The sequence below is a fragment of the Anarrhichthys ocellatus genome, unplaced genomic scaffold (genome assembly GCF_004355925.1).
Source record: "Anarrhichthys ocellatus isolate YVR2014 unplaced genomic scaffold, GSC_Weel_1.0 scaffold19, whole genome shotgun sequence".
NCBI classification, from domain to species: Eukaryota; Metazoa; Chordata; class Actinopteri; order Perciformes; family Anarhichadidae; genus Anarrhichthys; species Anarrhichthys ocellatus.
Window position 1 is genome coordinate 3,536,985 of NW_022280049.1, and position 20,720 is coordinate 3,557,704.

At 41.3% G+C, this 20,720-nt stretch overlaps 4 protein-coding genes across 5 annotated transcripts in view; 3 read left to right on the top strand and 1 right to left on the bottom strand.

Annotated features, from left to right (window-relative positions):
* The window catches only part of LOC116389180 (serine/threonine-protein phosphatase 2A 55 kDa regulatory subunit B beta isoform), a 38,719-nt gene extending 29,800 nt beyond the window's left edge, over positions 1-8,919 (bottom strand). The window contains exon 1 of the mRNA XM_031857655.1: positions 8,513-8,919. Coding sequence (XP_031713515.1) covers positions 8,513-8,591 — 79 coding nt within the window. The 5' untranslated portion in view covers positions 8,592-8,919. The remainder of the gene's footprint in view (positions 1-8,512) is intronic.
* Positions 8,920-9,631: 712 nt separating this feature from the next.
* On the top strand, positions 9,632-13,263 carry rpl26 (ribosomal protein L26). Its single transcript, XM_031857658.1, has 4 exons — positions 9,632-9,721; positions 10,456-10,627; positions 10,720-10,860; positions 13,098-13,263. The coding sequence occupies exons 2-4, from the start codon at positions 10,460-10,462 to the stop codon at positions 13,224-13,226; spliced, it is 438 nt and encodes a 145-aa protein (XP_031713518.1). The 5' UTR covers positions 9,632-9,721; positions 10,456-10,459; the 3' UTR covers positions 13,227-13,263.
* A 1,211-nt stretch (positions 13,264-14,474) lies between these two features.
* atp6v0e1 (ATPase H+ transporting V0 subunit e1) lies at positions 14,475-16,702 on the top strand. 2 transcript variants are annotated; one of them, XM_031857660.1, is made up of 4 exons: positions 14,475-14,805; positions 15,293-15,340; positions 16,088-16,215; positions 16,345-16,702. In XM_031857660.1, exons 1-3 carry the CDS (start codon positions 14,597-14,599, stop codon positions 16,179-16,181), a joined length of 351 nt encoding a protein of 116 aa, XP_031713520.1. In that variant the 5' UTR covers positions 14,475-14,596; the 3' UTR covers positions 16,182-16,215; positions 16,345-16,702. The 2 variants fall into 2 exon arrangements, with proteins under 2 accessions (XP_031713520.1, XP_031713519.1); XM_031857659.1 differs by having other exon boundaries at positions 14,479-14,805; positions 16,342-16,702.
* A 108-nt stretch (positions 16,703-16,810) lies between these two features.
* Positions 16,811-20,701, top strand: bnip1a (BCL2 interacting protein 1a). Its single transcript, XM_031857657.1, has 6 exons — positions 16,811-17,174; positions 18,056-18,148; positions 18,279-18,370; positions 18,520-18,624; positions 18,845-18,963; positions 19,159-20,701. Exons 1-6 carry the CDS (start codon positions 17,094-17,096, stop codon positions 19,353-19,355), a joined length of 687 nt encoding a protein of 228 aa, XP_031713517.1. The 5' UTR covers positions 16,811-17,093; the 3' UTR covers positions 19,356-20,701.
* The last annotated feature ends 19 nt before the right edge of the window (positions 20,702-20,720 follow it).

The window sequence follows — 20,720 nt, forward strand, 5'->3', positions numbered from 1 at the left end:
GTGTGTGTGTGTGTGTGTGTGTGTGTGTGTGTGTGTGTGTGTGTGTGAGAGAAACAGCATTCAGACAGAACCGTAAAAGCCTTCATTACAGTGTAGACTGAGGAGTGATGTAGCATCTCTAGTCTCTCACACGCCACTGTACTCTGCCCATGGTGCTGATGACAAATCAGGAAACACAACAAACGCCTCACAGACAGCTTTCTATCTATAGCCATCTTTGCTCCAGACTGTTTTGGTTTGATCCCTGCTCCGTATCGACCCTGTACTCAGGTTATTCTGTGCAAACAGGGCTGTGATGACTCTGCAACAACGGATGGCTATTTTCAGAGGGATATTGAAAAACTATGCTGGGAAACTATAAAACGGCACCTAAAGCGAGACCTAATTGGATCACAGCCAATGGCCCTGTGGATATGGTTGGGGTATGGGGTCTGTGTAGTTGGCTTATCATAACTCTCTTATTGGTTATCAGTAATTAAAGATCAACCTAATGCCATCTTGTAATCCATTTATTTTCCTCCTAAACACGAAGGCCAAAACAGTTGAGCTACTCTTCAATCTTTCCACTTCCAAAAAGTCAAAGTATGCTGGATCATTCTGTATAAATGCTCTATCAGCGCACATGATGATCTAAATACAGATTAAGTTAATTTGCCTGAAGATGAATAGTTTTTTTTTTTTTTTTTTTTTTTATCTTTCTATTGCATTATTTTTCAAATATGTAAACACTTTGTTTTATTATGTCCAGCACCATTTGTTCTTTTCCACTGTATATCCTCTCTGCTGCTGCTGCATAAACTCATTAAAGTTTCACCCAAGCTATAGTCCATTCTTTGAAATTCACAGAACTTAAAAAGGCTGAGATACAAACAAAAAAGCCTTTCATCCATGTGTCACCTGGGTATGCAGAGCACTTGTTATACCTCAGACTGTGTTAGTCTAATTCTGATTAATTAGGTTTTATATGAAAAGCAAAATAAGAATAGAGATCAACATTGAAGCGTAGAGTGCTCAAACCATTGTTTCCTCTAAACTAATAGGTTGGTTCAACACACTTATGAATTCATCACACAGAAATAATATTCTGTCAGTTGCTCTATATTCCATTGCTATATTTTTTTTATTTATTTATTTTTTTTAAGAGGCGATTAATACAAGATGCAGTTCAGGATTTAATGAAAGGCTTTATTGCACCAGTGCCAACCTGACTCACTCATCCCATCAGGATCCTTTATGAAAACCAGAGACAGATGGGCGGAGAGTGAGAGAGAGGAAGCCCATCCTGATCGATCTATCTATCTGAAAGTATTCAGACCCCTTTAAATTTTTCACACTTTTTCATTGCAGCCATTTGCTAAAATCAAAAAAGTTCATTTTATTTCTCATTAATGTACACTCGGCACCCCATCTTGACAGAAAAAAACAAATGTAGAAATGTTTGCAAATTTATTAAAAAAGAAAAACTGAAATATCACATGGTCATAAGTATTCAGACCCTTTGCTGTGACACTCATATTTAACTCGCATGCTGTCCATTTCTTCTGATCCTCCTTGAGATGGTTCTACTCCTTCATTGGAGTCCAGCTGTGTTTAATTAAACTGATTGGACTTGATTAGGAAAGGCACACACCTGTCTATATAAGACCTTACAGCTCACAGTGCATGTCAGAGCAAATGAGAATCATGAGGTCGAAGGAACTGCCCAAGGAGCTCAGAGACAGAATTGTGGCAAGGCACAGATCTGGCCAAGGTTACAAAAGAATTTCTGCAGCACTCAAGGTTCCTAAGAGCACAGTGGCCTCCATAATCCTTAAATGGAAGAAGTTTGGGACGACCAGAACTCTTCCTAGACCTGGCCGTCCAGCCAAACTGAGCAATCGTGGAAGAAGAGCCTTGGTGAGAGAGGTAAAGAACAACCCAAAGATCACTGTGGCTGAGCTCCAGAGATGCAGTAGGGAGATGGGAGAAAGTTCAACAAAGTCAACTATCACTGCAGCCCTCCACCAGTCGGGGCTTTATGGCAGAGTGGCCCGACGGAAGCCTCTCCTCAGTGCAAGACATATGAAAGCCCGCATAGAGTTTGCCAAAAAACACATGAAGGACTCCCAGACTATGACAAATAAGATTCTCTAGTCTGACGAGACCAAGATTGAACTTTTTGGCGTTAATTCTAAGCGGTATGTGTGGAGAAAACCAGGCACTGCTCATCACCTGCCCAATACAATCCCAACAGTGAAACATGGTGGTGGCAGCATCATGCTATGGGGGTGTTTTTCAGCTGCAGGGACAGGACGACTGGTTGCAATTGAAGGAAAGATGAATGCGGCCAAGTACAGAGATATCCTGGAAGAAAACCTCTTCCAGAGTGCTCTAGACCTCAGACTGGGCCGAAGGTTCACCTTCCAACAAGACAATGACCCTAAGCACACAGCTAAAATAACAAAGGAGTGGCTTCGGAACAACTCTGTGACCATTCTTGACTGGCCCAGCCAGAGCCCTGACCTAAACCCAATTGAGCATCTCTGGAGAGACCTGAAAATGGCCGTCCACCAACGTTCACCATCCAACCTGACGGAACTGGAGAGGATCTGCAAGGAAGAATGGCAGAGGATCCCCAAATCCAGGTGTGAAAAACTTGTTGCATCATTCCCAAGAAGACTCATGGCTGTACTAGCTCAAAAGGGTGCTTCTACTCAATACTGAGCAAAGGGTCTGAATACTTATGACCATGTGATATTTCAGTTTTTCTTTTTTAATAAATTTGCAAAAATTTCTACATTTGTTCTGTCAAGATGGGGTGCCGAGTGTACATTAATGAGAAATAAAATGAATTTTTTTGATTTTAGCAAATGGCTGCAATGAAACAGTGAAAAATTTAAAGGGGTCTGAATACTTTCCGTACCCACGATCGATCGTAGTCTCTGTCTCTGTGCTGCAGCCTGCCAGCACGAGCAGAGGCCCAGTAGTCCGGCTCGATAAGGAGCCTCTTTGTCTGCCTCTATAGCTCCCAACAGGAGTATAGTCGGTGGCGTATAACACAAGGGGCTCGAACACTGAGGCTTACCGTTGAGTTACAGGCCACAGGTGAAACGTTTGCACTGGTGCTAACATATTGTGAAACGGTGATAAATGAGTGACTGAGACCTGCGTCACTGTGCTGTAATGATACACTAACTCCTGCGAGGCTGTAGGCTGTGAAGGGAGTCTCAGTGATACTATACTGATGCTTCTTTCCTTGTTTTCGTGTAGACTTACTGTGGAGACCTGGCAGGAAGTTTTTGATGGTAAAGTGAGACTGCGGATGAGTGCTGTGTGAGAAAGTGGCTGGGCTGTTATGGTGTTTTCATCTCGCAGTGTAAGAGAACGTCAGGTTCATAGCCGTCCCCCGAGACCCAAGAGATCCAACTAATGTGATTTAATGGACACGTTTTAGTCCATGTTGCCACTCACCATTTTCCCAAGCATACATCAGCTTTGATGTTGACGTCCTTCCTTACAGTTGGCCATATGTTTCCCTTCATTTAATTTCTGTATGAAAATGTTTGAGCAGCACAGAGGTATGTAATTCACCAATATGAACATTCTTGTTTGTGAAACTTGCATCATAATCATGTGGTAATATAGATGAATGAAGGGGAGTAGCCTAACTGTTGGGAGTTATTCCCCTATGTCCTTAGTTTGACCTTAACCACACTAAACCCGACTTAGATTTAAAGAAGCTTAAACTTAACCACCTCTAACCGTATGTCTATACATAACATGTCTAATCTTATACCTAAACAGGCCAGTTTGTCTGCATTCCTCTCCCTTTTGCCCCAATGTGGACTGGACAAACCCCATGTCACTGCCAACTCCCCATGTTAGCCTTGGGAGTGTACACACTATTGCAGACCATGCATCGCGAATGCTTGATGCAATACACAGGTAGTCGCCAAACCGCTGCTTTTCACAGACCAGTGAGGAGCTTCACCACCGGGGGCATAACAATTGCTAATGTCCAACCACTCGAACAACCATGACAAACAGGACTCTGTTGATGCCCACACAAGTTTACCAGCGTATTACACCTGCATTCTTTTTAGGATCACAAACATTTTATTAGCATTGTTATCTTATGACCACTGAGTAGAAAATGTCACTTAATGTGAACTGGAAGGGTCATATCTGGCTGATAAATTATCTTTTTAGTAAGGTCAATATCGGCATCGATACCAGTCCGGTTTATTGGATTAGTGCTTCACTTAGTGAAAACATGACCATTATGGTAATTTAAAACGACATTCATTGATAATCTGACCAATTGGGGGCATCACCACAATCTGTAAACACAATGCATATTATCATTTTATAAAATTGATATGGCATGGCAGCCCTGCAATAGATGCGATAGATAGTTGCTGGTCGGAAAACCAAAACAATTAACTGAAAGACGCTAAAGTCCCCCCCATAGAGCTCCGGGTGATGGCAGTCATGTGATAATTCTTTGTGTTTGTCACTACAAAGGAAACCTTTCATACTACACACAGTTATTGATCTGATGTTAATATAAAATGTTTGATTCATGCAGCTTTAAACTTTACTGCATTACAACAATGTGGCTTAGTTTATATGAAAGTATATGCAGATCAACCTTCGCGCCTCATGTGGCTCCTTGACCCACTGTCGTATTATAAATCTTTTTCATCAATGCAAAAAGAAATACGTTTTTGAAATATATAAATAAATATCAAAAAACAAACGCATTTCTTATTTTGTCATTCTCATTTTTGAAAGGAACCCTTCTTTCTTCAAACTACACCACAAGCTCTGCAGCAGAAGTCCTGAGGCAAGTAGGCATGAAAGTGTCCTGCTCTAGGGCACTCCGGCAGAGCAGATGTTTGTCATCACAGGAGCTTATGTATTCCACTTCAGAGAGGGAATCCACCAATCGTACACATCGAGTTAAGTTTACTTGCCATGAAGAGGACTATTCAGCCTGTGAAAACAGTTGAATGATATCTACTGGGGCTCTGGAGATGCTTTCTAAAGTCTGGGGAAACAGCCCTAGTGATGTCATCTCAGCTTGGGCAACTTTTACCAAAAAGGGTCTAAAAAAAAAAATTAAAAAAAGACATTGAGTTGCATAATGGGGTCCAGTGTTTTTTGGAGCTTGTCCCATACTAGAGATTAAAAGTCAGGATATCTCTGCCTCTGCTGCTTCGATTTAATAATCCCTCTCTTGCAAGTCCACCGACTTTAGGGAGTGCAATACTACAACATCGAGAGCAGCCAGCCCCTTTCAGGATATTCTATTTCTCAACGGTTTACTTTGCTTGTCAGGGTGGTAAAATATAAAGAGGAGGACCGGGTTGGACCGACAACTTCTCTCTCTCTTTGGTATACTTTGTAGCATCCTTTTGTTCGGTGTTCTCCCATCTTTCTACCCTCTGCAGAGAAAAGCTGACCAAACAGAACAGTCACGTGTGTAGGGTGTTTGTCCCGGGCGGCATGTGAGAACGGGACGACTACGAGGAGTGTGTTCTGAGCTGTGAAGTGGGTGTCTGTCAGGATAACAACACAGCAGGATGTATGATAACTGCACACATACACGCCAGCATACGCTGCGTTCCTCACACACAAAACTCCTCAACTCAATGTTATGCTTTGACTAAATGCCGACAGAAGTCCCCCTCAGGCGCTGCCATGACAAGCTCACTGCTCTTCTTATAAATAATACAGCCGGGTAAAACTGCAAAATGCAAAGACATACACACCGCAAGACAATTGTCGACGATGGCGCTTAATCAGAGACTTTCTTGTCACACATCTAATCTTAAATATTCACAACTCTGTTCTGCTTTTCCCTGTCACACTCAAACAAATGATGTAGCGCAGAGTTACCCTCAGACACTACAGGAAGGAGGAAGCTGAGGCAGGACTGGCTGCGTTGATTGATGGCAGCGTGAGATGTGGCGAGGTGTCAGTTGGGGACTCGTATTTTTTTCCCCTGACAGCAGAAGGGAGACACACACACACACAATCACACCCCCATCAGAAAACTTTAAGACTTAATCCATCACACAAGAACTGACAGATCGATGTGAAATGGGGGGGAAAAGAGCAGAAAAAAACCACACTGGGACTCAAACTTACACAGGGACCCAAACACACACACACACACACACACACACACACACACACACATATATATAAAACACATAGGCAGCAAAAAGCTGGCTGTATCCCTCAGAGACTGGACCCAGGTGAATCTGACTGATGCTGGCACACCGCTCTCAACAATGGTCCAGATAAACAAAGAACACACACACACACACAATATGGTCTAGTACGGGGCTTATATAATGTATTTTTCATACTCATCTTCCCTGGAGGGATCTCGGCTCAGCTGGGCCGGACATGAATGCTGGGAATTGTTGACGAAAGGAGGGGGCCGCTTGAGAGGAAAGACGAGGGCTACAGCGGCCCACGGAGAAGCTTCCTCACGGACCAGGAGGTCTTATGGAAAGGCGAAGCCCGGTAGCAAGGTCAAGACAGGAAGCGCAACTGCTAGCGTAAACAAACCGACATTTACTGGCTTCTACTTTTTTGTATTTTTTAACACAAACCGTAGATAACGTGCAGATGAGGTGGCCTCTGTTATTTTTACACCATGTTTCCACGGTCATCTGCTGTGTCACCACACCCCGCTGGCCTCCAGCGCATGAGATTCATCGTCTCTCACTCGCTTTCTTAGTTCAACTGTTTCGCATTTCTCCACACAGAGAGCAACGCAGGATCATGTATCACCCTGTGGCGGAGCATTGCAGCTCCATGTTTACTGATCTATCACTTCCTCTATAATACCACTCCCTTATCTCAGGCAGAAGGAATGAGAGTCTAAGGGAGCACGAGGAGAGAGCGGGAGAGGAAGATCGTGTTTGTTGACCTCACACTTATGACTCAGACGATCATATCTCAACATTGACTTGGCAAAGAATCTTTTTGGCTATGTGTATAAAAAGTGTGGTGTATTCATTGTTCAAATATCACATTTCAACAAAGCAGACGCAACTGTTAACATGGGAACATTTTTTAACAAGAACGTAAGTACTTTGACAAAAACAATGTTTTGAACTCAAGATGCGCTTACTCACGGTTTCCAGAACTTTCAACCACATCTCACTTTTTGTTTTTGTCACAATGATTACACCATGTCATCGTGACAATTTGTCACAAGTAACTCGAAAAACAAAGACCAGTTTCTTTAATGTATTACACTTTTGCTTCAAGAATAATTGTTTTGAGTGCATTGTCATTTTTTACACTTTGTTGTCTGAATCTCAAAATGCGTTAATCCCTGAAAAGTTTGCCTTTCCTTCTTTAGACCACAACCCCAAAATGTCCTCATGAAATCTTTGTATATTTTCATAGTGTCGTTCAGAATGTATTTTCTCTTTTGTTGTAATTCCAAGTTCTGTGTAAAGCTCATGTTATCTTTTGTACACTGAATTCAATAAATAATCTTTCACTCTTAATCCTTGAGGCCTCAATTCCTACAAATCAAGAACAATGTTATCATATTTTAAATGGCTAATTAATGTAAAATTGCTCAGGAGGATAGTGGAAGTGGTGCATAAATTACTTCCACGTCTTCCTTCTGTTTACTAAATATATACAGTATATAGGTCGGCTCTACAGGCTGTGAAGGGCCTTGACTTTGGCCACCACATACTTTACTGTACACTATCTTCCCTCCTGTGCCAGGGGGCAGAGCGTGCACAGGAAGGAGGGCAACCATGCAAAGCTAAATAATGCAGTGGCTCAGTCTCCACATTATGATCTAGTAAATGGCTGGTTATACAAACACTCAGACCCTCTTGGGCCCAGTCTGACGGCACAATCGGAAAGATGAATGGACCCGCTCTTATGAACTCATTTATTGCTGTCACAACGTTGGTCATTTTCAGCACAATGACTGTGTATACACTGGGTGTATTTACATGGTAAGGCTTTTGGCATTTGGAGGAAATTTCACCCCTCTGAACTGAGTGAATTGCAGATTAATTAAGTCTGATCCTGTCTGAGAAAGGCCTATTGCCACCCATGTCGCCGATAGGAGTTCGAAGCAAAGTGTGAAAGGGTGATACACTTGTCATGCAACTCCACAAACTGAGTGCCTCTCTTGACGTGCTGCAGCCTGTGTGTCGACAGCTCTGAGGAAAGCAAAATTAGTTAAAGGAGGGCTATTTGCCCCAAACGGACACACAATCACACAAATCCTCTGTCATTTGCGTCTTTCTTTTCCTCACATCTACATTTGTGAATGGCTCCAACAACTTCGTGCACTGTGACAACATCTACAGTGGGTTAGCAGCCCCACAGCTGGACAATCTAACTTCTGACAACGCACACGTAAAGGCCCGCTGTATGTGTCAGGGACGGAGGAGCAGCCTAAACATTCATGTCACACGCACAAAGTAAGCATTAACTCACAGCCCGTGGCAGCCCCCCCCCCTTCGGCGTCCCACCCTACCTTCGGTGTGGCAAGTGGAGGACAGGATGGTGCTCGGAGGGCGGAAGAGGTACGGCAGATAACGGGAAAAACATTTCATCTTCTTTTCCGATGCTTGCCGACGGATGAAGAGCGTTGCGTTGCGGGCTCCACATCCGCACTGCCGCCGCGACAGCAAGCCAGAGAGGAACCAAGGGGGTGGGGGGTGGTGCGGGAGGGGAAAGAGGCTCTCTGTCCGCGGCGCAGGGGGCTATGACAGCATCACTTTTCGCAGGCAGACAGCGCAGCCAGGCAAGCAGGCAGGCTCCGGTGAAACTGCGCGCTGCCCGGGGAGCAAACGGCGCACAATGTCGCACCTCCGCATCCGTGTCGGCAGTTTACTCCGTGAATGTAGTTGTTGGAGTGACAGCAGCGCAGGGGGGGTCGTCTTCTGTCCGCTCAGATGGGAGGTCAATGTATGTGTGGTCTACCGGTGTAAACACCCCCACCCCTTCGTGTTTGTGTGTCAGCTTATTGGAGTGCAATTATAGGGATGATTATGTTGTTCCCACGTGAATCTGGACCGCTATTAAATCTATCATCCATAAAAGCCTGCCTGATTTACACATTTCCTGGTTTCACTGTGATGTGCCGGTATATTTGTGTTTGTAGAGTAAAGTCTTTATTCTAAGTGGTAGTAGGAAAATGCCAGAGAGTAAAGAAGCAAATACGCGATAGTTTATTGTGTGTGATGAACATTGGACAGAACTTGATGAATCATAGACAAAACTTGTTTCCAACTGACCAGGTTATTGATTAATTGGGGTTGGCGCCATCTTGTGGTAATCTGCGTGGACAGCAAACCAGAGTTATAATGACGCAAAAATATATAAAAGTATAAAACTAGTGAAAGATGTTAAAAAAATGGGTCTCGTGAAATTCATGCTTTAAACTTTAGCTTGCGGTAATAATGCACTTGCGGTAATAATGCACTTGCGGTAATAATGCAGAATAATTTTACATAAAGTAAAAACTAAAAATAATCATATACAAGGAAATTTGAAATACACGCAACATCGTTTAAATACTAATATGATATTATGTAAGTGCTTGTTTTTTTATATTTATTGTAATTCATGTGTATTTTATTCCCATTTTAAGTGCATCTCGCGAGACTTGAGTGTGAACTAATGCCAGCGGAAGTACTATGTGACTCTCTTTTCCGCCGGCCATAGAGGAGCAAACGGCAGGGTAAGAATTCCTGGCAGATTATTTCACTAAAGTTATCACCATCCATCCTCCCTTTGGTGTCATCGTGTATCCATATAAACGTCGAAACACCTCGTAGACATTGTCACCATTAAAATACGGCCAATATTGAACCCATATTGATGATAGATTGCTTGTTTAAACCGTTCACTGTTTAGTGCCCCTGTTGGGTCCGTCAGTCTCCGCATGTCGGCTACTGTTAGTGAAGGTGCTTGATTCCCGGTGCTAGCGGCTGATATTCGGCTCTTTTACCGTTAATGGGTTTTCTGTTTTGTTTGCAACTCGCTCGGTTATGTTTCTGAGTTACTGTTGGCACTGAAATGCTAACGCTCCAGTCCGTCTGTTATATTATGCTAACTAAGTAGCATTCTCTTGCTAGTTTAGCATTTGAAGTCGAGCCATGACCTAGCTAGCCAGCTAAATTACTGTTTTAATATCGTTAGCTGAGGTGTTGGAGTAGCTGCAATGCTAGTCGCATTACGGTACTTTATAGGTTTCAGGGGAGTTGGTGTGCAGAGAAACTAAAGTTCCCCAAAGTACTCAAACGTGTTGATACTGGCGTTTGTAGATTAGCATCTTTTTGCTAACTTGCCTTCATATCGTTGTGTAGCTCAACGTTTTCAGCAGTTTTTGAGTGAATTGTCAACGGCTGCATGTTTTCAATCATGTAAATGTAGTCAACTGTTTAATAACCCGTATGTCTTGTTTGTGCTCAGCATCATGAAGCTGAATCCATTTGTAACGTCCTCCCGCCGCAAGAACCGCAAGAGGCACTTCAATGCCCCCTCACACATCAGGAGGAAGATCATGTCTTCCCCCCTCTCCAAGGAGCTCCGCCAGAAGTACAACGTGAGGTCCATGCCCATCCGCAAAGATGACGAAGTCCAGGTATTGTACTTTTGGATTGCTGAAAGTTTGTCATAGTTGTCTTAAAAGAGTAAGCTGCACATGCTTGACTTGATTGTGTTGTTCTCAAACAGGTTGTCCGTGGACACTACAAAGGCCAGCAGATTGGCAAAGTGGTGCAGGTCTACAGGAAAAAGTACGTCATCTACATTGAGCGTGTGCAGAGAGAGAAGGCCAACGGAACCACAGTCCATGTCGGCATCCACCCGAGCAAGGTGAGACACAGTCGAGACACAGTCGTGTACATCCTCAAATTGGTGTGCCTTCCTCAGAGGAACAAGACATTTGCGTAATGTGTTGTATTATTCAAAGTCGATGAATCTCAACCTATTTAGCCGTGTTAAGACGCACACTTTTGAGATGTGTCCCTGTTACAGCATAAACACCATTTCCCTGAGGAGAATTGTATCCTACTTTCCTTCTGTTGTTCCTGGAAGTAATGGATGTTTTTTATTATGCTTCAGAAGTTGTATGGCTGCCCTTACCAGCACTCTGCAATAGAGGTGGGATCGGTAGAACAATTGTGCTGTAGATTTCATCATTAGACAAAAATTGCAGGCCCACACGTTATTTAATTTTTTAACCCATGTATATCAGGTGAAAGGCTTGAAGTAAATGGGGATTATTCGGTTCTTAACACTGTGAAAGAGGCGCAGATTTAAGTTTGTGGTGTTCTGTGAGGCAGTCATTTGTGGAGTTGCATTGGACTGCTTATTATTGAGAAGTGTTTCTGATGTTTTCCACCACATTTACATCCATAATATGTGAGGCAGCTACTTCAGCAATACAAAGTTGTCTTAAACGATAAAATGACACGTCTCTTACCAGTAGTTGTCGACAATATTTCTCCACTTTCAGCCTTCGATAGGTCCATCATATAATCCAGACTCGAGCTCTCTTGTTATCAACCTTGAATTTTTCTGTGCGTAACTAGGAAGTGTTTGTTGATATGAATATCCGACTTAATTTTTTAAGATCTTAAAGACGGTAAGAAACAAGGAATCACCAAGTGGATCTTGCAGCGATACAACACAAATTATGCAGTGTTTAACTTGGTCAGATTGAAAAGATAATACAATAATGGAGCAGTTTTAATATGATAAAAGCAATTGATGGCTGCATTCCATTTTAGTTGCTTCAAATTGTAGGTCTTCTTCTTATGCCTGTTGGCTAACTGAAAGACTTGGACAGACTTTAGCCCACATTATTAGTAACATGTGCTTTTCCTCCTAAATGTCTGCTGTGCAAAAGGCCTGTTGGATGTTTTTTCCTTATTTGATGCAAGGGTCTAAGGACAGAGGGTGTTGTTTGCTTAACAGATTGTAAAGCCTGAGGCAGATGTATGATATTGGGTCATTTATACAAAGTTGATTTGACTAACTGGGTGAACTGTTGCCCTGTGACAGTCTTATTGTTCAACTCACTGCAGCAAACCTGCCAGTCCTACAGTTTGTCCTTTTTCACTGTGCTGCTGTGGCTTTTTTTGATCCCACCACAATGTTTTCTTGTTTTTAATTAATTAAAAATTGTGTTCGGTACAGCGCACATATTTTTGTAATACTGATCAAATTTAATAAGTGTTGGGCTGTCAGAAAGATGGCAATATATCCGACGTCTTAACATGAAAAATTGGACGTCGGGGAAATGATGTCCGTTAGCTTTGACTGTTTGAGCACCTAGCGTCATTGATGTAAATAGTCCGCCCCTCTCTTGTGCCACTGGACAGTCACCAACTCCCAGTGCTGGGTTAGCCTGAATTATCCTGCTAACGAACATTAGCCAGGAGCAGATTGGGTGGTGGAATAACTCTCGGTTCTCCTCCCTTTGACTCCGTTCTAAGTCTGGCTACGTTGAGCATGGCCGGTGATCGTCTCATGGTCTGCTCCCCACATATTAAATTCAATCCAGACACTTCCTTGTACGATGTTAATTGTATTCCGCAATATGCCATAAGTGCTCCAGTAATAAAGATTAAAATTGTAGTGAAATTCAATGGAATTCAGCCATAATTGTTATTGACACCTGTTTGTGGCCTCTTTATCTGCAGTGAAAAGGTTTACTTGACAGTATTTAAGAGAACTTGACATGAGTGGGTAACTCCACTGACAGCAATATGTAATGCTGTGATCTAAATACATATCTTTGTGGTTCATGCACACCATGAGCAAATAATTAAAGCCCAACAACTATCAAACATGTCAGACCTTTGTAACGTCTAGGTTGTGGTGCCATTTGTGTTGCATTGGATTTAAAGTTGTGTATTTGTAGTGGTTGTACTGCTTGATCAACACACTGCAGAATGCCCACTGAGAACTAGTCCAGTCATTAGCAAAGGAGTTGTGAATTCACTGGATTAGTTTCAGCCACTCTTTGGCTTTCTTTATGGCTGATACTACCGCCAAAGAGGCATTTTATAACTTGTTCAACAGCCTGCTATGTTTTTCCTTTGCAGGTGGTCATTACCAGGCTAAAGCTGGACAAGGACCGCAAGAAGATCCTGGAGCGCAAGGCCAAGTCTCGCGCCGATGGAAAGGAGAAGGGCAAATACAAGGAGGAGACCATTGAGAAGATGCAGGACTAAAAATGATCTTTCGTATCAATAAACTGTATAAATGGAACATACTTTGTCCGTCTTGTTTTAGCTGGGGAGGTGGGAAAGTTGTGTCTATGCATGGTGTCAAATGTATATTTGTAGGTCCAGGAATTTCTATTTAAAACGTGCACAACTTGTTTGAGGTACTTTTTACACCAAGATTATTGTACGTTCGTCACCTGTCATAGATCTGATCATTATGAACGGTCTGTACGTAGCCCACTGTAGTGCACTGCTGTTAATCCAGTGCTCAAATGAATGTTGCACCAGCCATGTGAAGGGAACTGTTTTTATTTACGAGTTTCTGCCAGCAGTAGTTTGCTCTCCAGAGAATCTTAATTGTGAAAGCTGATGAATTGTGTGAAAAGGGAGTATCGATCTAAAACAGGGTTTTCATGCTCTGATCAATTTTGAGATTTTGGGCTATTTTGCTTCCATAACATATGTACTTTCAGGTTCGTGGAAAGAACATTCAAAATACATATTTAGGTATTTATTTTAATACACTTTGTCTATTTCTCCTAGATTATCTCAAAATTAATTAACTAACAATATAGATAATGCCTCATTTGCATTTTCCGGATATATTAACATTTTTTTACCCAAATCACTTGGAAGTGTTTTTCAAAATATATATAATTTTAAAATCCATATATTTACAGACCGTTTTCTCTAAATGAGAAATCTCCACTTCATTACTTACAAACACAACACCTTCAAGCTTTATTCCTATCTATAGCACATATTTAATACAATTGTCTTATCTGTACATTTAAACATTCCATTTCAGAAAACTTGTAATACATACAAGTAGCTGTCTTAATGTAAGTAATCAACTGGGGAAGTTCATGGTGATATTTACAAGTTCAAATGTTTTCGCTATTAACATTTGAAGGTAAAGGTTCTAATAAAAGAAGTAAATCAGATTCAAGTATTTTGCCACATTAACAGAAGGGGCCTGTTGCCTGTGTGGTACGAATCATTCTGTAATTCTATAAAATGAACGACAGGTGGCACTTTTTTACCACAGACTGAACCTTCCCAAATTCTAGGAACTCTGATATGAAATACTACGTGACAGAAATTTCCGAGTGAAGTGTCCAAGCAACATACCAAGTTTGTTTAACAACTTCTGCTACTTTTCCAAGAAAAATATGAATGATATTGATATAGTACAAGCTAATTTACTACTTTCTCTTCACTGTTGAATGTCATAATACATCAAATACCTCGCTGATCTACTGGGGGACATAATGTTAGATTGCCCTTGTTGCATCTTTAAGCAGATGTTTTCCATGTCTAGTACACAGAAAGACTCATTTTACTTCCGCCCTCTGTGGTTAATGGTCACGTGATACATGCTCTCTGTCGCACTGCGGATCCTGTCTGGCAGCTGGACTCTACTGAAGTCGTCTAAAGTTTGTGCTTCGGAGTTATTGTTGGTTTTAAAGAAAAACACCACCATGGCGGACCTCGGCTTTGTGATCGCTATGTGCGTGGTGACTCTGTTTTGGGGCATTGTTGGGGGAGTGGTGCCCTGGTTTATCCCCAAAGGACCCAACAGAGGGTGAGTTTGTTAGCTTCACTTCAGCTAGTTAGCAAGTAAAGTTTGTAATGATATGTTGTCCCGTGACTCTTTGGATACAAGTAGCTGCACCGTGTACACAGTGGCGATACTTTTTACAAACGGTTTCTCAACGTTACCTGAACGATTTATGAAATGTAAACCTTGTGGACGAACTGAACTCGCTAGTAAGTAAAAGTAAGCGTTAGCTAACTGAAGCCAATTTGAGAGCCACTTGTTACCTCTTTTATTCTGGGGTTATTGACACATGGCTGATACACATCTATGCTGTCTATTCACATATATTTAGATCAAGAGTAAATGTACTCCATCTCTGGAAAATGAGCAGAATGAAACTTCCCTTATTTGCCTGTTGGTCACTCGCATCACGAGATCAAGCTGTTAACAGCCTGTGATGTGTTTCAAACCCATTTATAGAGTCACTAGATGTTAAGTTTACCACTTTTAAATGTTCCTCCTGTTCCCACAGAGTGGTTGTCACGATGCTGGTGCTGACTGCAGTTTGCTGCTACCTGTTGTAAGTATCATCATCCTGGAAATGTACCAGGATTTCTTTAACACTATGTTGTGACACATGTTCACCAATAACACATATTTAATCAGGTTTATAATATATATCGCTGAAATGATCACGATTAATCCATTTATATACAATTTATGGCCATTTATTTGGATAATAGTTAACATTAATCGTTTAAGTAGTTTGATAAGCAAAAATGACTTTATAAATGAATATAAATAAACTTTATAAATGTAACAACTTGCTGATTATTTTCAAACATATATCTTAGTTTGCAACATTAATAACGTGCATCATAAATAATAAAACAGAGTACACAAGTGGACGTACATTTGTATAGCTGACACCGTGGAGATAATTGTTTCTCCTCCTTTACTCCATATTAATGTGTGCATTAGTGTCATCGTACAACAAAGCTCGTCATTGCGGTTAGTACATCCATTTAGTAGTTCTGTCTTGTGATAGGTTATTTATATTCACAATATATGGTGAACTATGGTGTCACGTGAGATGGATAAAAGAGCACAGCAGAGACAAAGTAGTGTTGGAAGCAAGTGAAGTTATTTTCCCGAAGGCCCTCAGTTTGATGTTGAAAATGTGGGCCTAAATTCAGAATTAGCTTCTTTTTTGTTTTTTAGAGAATAGGAAATTGAGCTTTAAAAGGTGTGTTTTCAATTGCACAGTTTTGTTGCAGAGTTGTTTTGTATTGACACACGTGATCTTAATATCCTATCTGTCCATCAGCTGGTTGATAGCGATTCTGGCCCAGCTGAACCCACTGTTTGGACCCACTCTGTCCAATGACACCATCTGGTACCTGAACTATCACTGGCAGTAATGTACTCTTCCAGGACCTCTTCCTGACCATGCAGGTAAACTTCCTCCTCTGAAAGACATTTGATGTTGTGCCTTTTATTCAGCTCATAGAGTGTAGTCTATAGATAATGTATGATTATTGTTTGTTTTTCTAAATCTTTGTTTATTGTAACTTCTGCCAGCAGGTGGGGGACCTGACACGGCTGCAGACCAATAGATGTTTCTCCTAATTTCATGCAGAGATCATTCCTTCTGAATCGCCTTAAACTCAGACCCCTGTGTGATTACTGAGTGACGCCCACACTGGTGCCTTGTACAAAAAATGTTTTCCCAAAGGACTTCTGAGAGATCTCACTGAATGTGCTTTACATTAAATTAAAACAACCTTGTTGTTTGGTTTATATGTTGTGTATATCCTGTTTACTGTTAATATGAATGACCGTGCCTCATGACGTGTGTTTGATGTGATCTCGTTTTGTCTCATAATATTTGTGATGGATGTAATACATTTGGTGGTTGTTAATAATAAACCAATAATCAGCACCATTGGTCCTGTAACTTTTGTCATTTGTGTTGCCTATTATATGAGCTCATGATGTTTACCTTTTTAAGTGTTGACTGTTAGGACTTAATTTTCAGTAACGTCATTGTAGATATGATTTGTCCTCATTATGTTGACATGTAAAGATGTATGCATTTTATTACCATATATGTCATTATTAGGCTGTTGAAAGTTCTTTATTTCAGACTGCATATAAAATACATTTAATTATTTATTGTTTTGTATGGAGAATGTTTTTTTTTTTTTTTTTTCATGCTGGTTTGTTTTTAATAGCATAAAATGTAACGGTTCGGTTTGTATGGACAAAGTTGACAGTCGACGTTCAAAATAGGCTTCCTGCTTTCCGTAGTTTGAGCCGACTACCTTGGCAAAATGGCGTCCTCGGATGTCAACGTCCGAATATGTGAACAAGAAATACTGAAATATGACCTGGAAATCAAAGCTCTCATCCAGGTGCGAGTATTTATTTGGTAAGACTACTTAGCGCCACGTTGATACACGCTGGTGTTTTAGCTTGTCATTCAAAGGAATCGTGTTGTCTGATAGCGTTCGTGCTACCCGGTCCCAGCTGCAGGCAGCCGGTGTACCGGCAGCTCGAGTCGCTCTCTCAGGATGAGCTGCCGCTATCAGCAGAGCAAAAATGCAGCAGCGTATCTCTGAAATGTGCCTAATGTCCTCACTGATAAGGTAATTGTACCAAATGGGAAATCAAAACTGCCAGTAAAAGAAGAGGACAACTGGACTGACCTCACCAGTGTCGTAAATTGGCTATAATTAAAGTTTACGTTATTCTGTCGGTGAGAGATGATTCATATTTAAACTGATTTCCAGTAGGATCAACGATAACACTAATATTTACCAAGTTTGATTAGCCTTTTCCCACTAATTATTATTATATTTATTTTTTGTATATTTGTAATAGTTAAGACGCATTTTGATAATCAGTTATTGGTTAAAAGTAATTGTAAGCAAAAATACAAAATATTTATTCACCCTTTTCTCTATTATATAACATTTTTAATCAAATACCTTTCGTTTTTTAACTGTTTTTTAGGGGGGAAAACAAGGCCTCTTTGGACTGTGGGAAATTGTGATTAATTGATAATGCAAATGATCATTGCAGGCCTAGAGTTGCTTTATTCTCTGAGCACATTTGGTGTCCCATGTTGACAGATTATTGCCACCTAACAGAATGATGCACCTCTTGCTTACAGAGTCCCAATGGTGGTTCACTGTAACTGTGCAGCATGTCGATACCACTGACCTCACCTTACAGTGACAATAAAAACATATATGCACGAGTCTTTCTCATCCTCATCTTGATGTCTCACCAGGACGTCACTGAGTGCTCAGGCCCTCAAAGCAAGCTGACCGAACTGAACGCAGACGTGAAAAAGAGTTTCCACAATCTCAGGTTGCGGATTCAGGTAAGAGAAACTCTTTTTATTTATTTTTTTAAATGTCTCGGCAAACACAACAAAACCCCATTATGGGCTGTGCATCAACCACTTTCAATGATAATCAATAACTCAGAAAACATTTGTGCCACTTTGACAGGATTTTGAGCAGATAGCTATGGAGCAGGACAAAGAGTCAGACAAGCAAGCGCTGATCAGTCAGGTAGAGGAACACAGGAAACAGATGCTGAGGTAATGTCTATACATTTTAAAATATGTTGCTACTCCCTGACTTGTGAATGTGAACTGTTGTACAAGCATGTGCAAATCGCCAGCTTAAACTTGCATAATGTCTACTTAATGAAAATATTCATACATATTATTTATGTCTGTTCTTGCAGTAACCAGACAGGTTGGAGGAAAGCCAACCTGGCCAGCAAACTGTCCATAGATGATATGGAAAAGCAGGCACTTCTTAATGGAGCAGATAGCGGTGTGAGGCAGAGGTGAGCAGATGTGTGCTACTTCCTCTTAAATGAGATGCAGTCAGAGACGGGGATCAGCTTCATGTCTTGGCAAAGTATTTTCGGAACAACAAACCAAATCCTCTCAAAGTTGTATTTAGAAAAGTGCATTGTTTCTACATCCTTCTAGTCCTTTTTTTTTACAGAATACATTCATTTAGTTCTCTGACTTCTATAGTTGTATTTGCTGTCTTGTTCTCAGGAAGATGACCAAAGAGGGCCTGGCCCAGACCACCAGTGACATTACAGAGAATCTCATGAGCATCAGCCGGATGATGGCGCAGCAGGTTCAGCAGAGTGAGGAGACCATGACGTCACTAGGTTGGTGAAGGAAACACCTGATGTAAAGACTGTGTTAACACTGTGGTGCCTGCAGTGGATACATACTCTAGGTTGGGTTAAAATCCTCATGGCCACCGACTTTAGAAGACTCAACAGGATTTACAGATTTGATGTTAATGCACACCGTCTTAAATGTCTACTCATTTATGTTAACTGTGTATCTCTTCTTCGCAGCAACCTCCTCGAGGACAATCCAAGAGACCAATGAGGAGTTTAAGACCATGACGGGGACCATCCAGCTCGGGAGGAAACTCATCACCAAGTACAACCGCAGAGAGCTCACTGATAAACTGCTCATCTTCCTGGCGATCGCCCTCTTCCTCGCCACAGTTCTCTACATCCTCAAGAAGAGACTGTTCCCCTTCCTATAGACCAGGTACCTTTCTGAGGAGCTCTCCCATTACCACATACTGTACTTTCCGTGGTCAGCGCCAATGATTTTAAACAACCCTGACTGCCGCGTGTCATATTACACACACACACCAGCGTCTGCTCGGTGGAATGTGGACTGCTCACTCTGCTGAACTTTGAAATATTGTCAACAAAGGGTGAAGATAAACCTCTAGTTCCGTGCGGTGTTTTTTTTTTTTTTTTTTATTGAGAAGGTTTTGGTTCAACATACAAAGGGAATAATTCATTTTCGTGAGGGGTAAAAAAAACGTACGTGTTGGTGACACAAAATGTGTCAGACATCCATCCTTGGTTGGTGTGACAGTGATGCTGTGCATTGCTTTTAATGAAATCAATCGTGAGAGGAATGGACGACGCATAATAATCATTTATTTTTTACATTCCTGTGGAAGATATCAGTACGGTTTTGTTTTAATGGCCATACTGTGTGTGTGTGTTTGTGTTTGCTAGTACTGAAATTAATTCTTAGACACCGAAAATATTCTCTTACCTTACTTCAGATGTTGTCGTGACAGCTCATAATGTGCTGAATGCAGTATCATCTCATAAGAAGAATGTCTAAGAAACATAATGCAAACAGAATTTCAGTGGAATCTGATGATCACAAAACAAAGTGCCGCTGTTCATTTCAGTTGAACAAGCTTGTATTGGCCTGCATGTCATTTAAGCAACGTTATCGTAGTATATTACTATTAATCAACAGTACTGGTAAATGTCACAATATTGAGGACGTATATTGTGGGAAAGATATTAGGATATATTCCTATATATTCCTTACTAACAGATGTTTTAACCGAACCGTTTTTCATCACCTGATATCATTAACTGTGCAAATGATGTACAAGCACTATGTTTAATTGTTATTTATAAGGTTTAGTGTGAAGTATAATTTATTATAGCATTATGGTGACTTAATGCTACTTATTGCAAATAGAATATTAAAATAGCTTTTAACTTTGAATACAAGCCCTTCTGCACCCGCTCAGTTTGTGTTTCACCAGCTGGATAATCAATGCAGTGTTTCTACTTGTGTGCACTTCATATCGTCCATAATGTTTTATTAATTTAGTGCGCAAACAAAAAAGAAAAAAAAATCAAAAATCGAGTGTGCACACCTCCCTCCATCTCCGCCCGCGTCAGCGTGGCTCTGGCCTGCAGCGGAGCAGAAGAGCTCAGAGGAGCAGCCGTGTTCATCACGCTGGCAGAGATAGAGCAGCATGCATCCCTGCCTTTCTTCAGATAAGACCCGGAAAAGCAGATTATTCCGACCCGTTTCCCCTCTCCCTTTTCCAGTGTGGGTGGAGGGTGAGGGGGGGGGGGGGGGG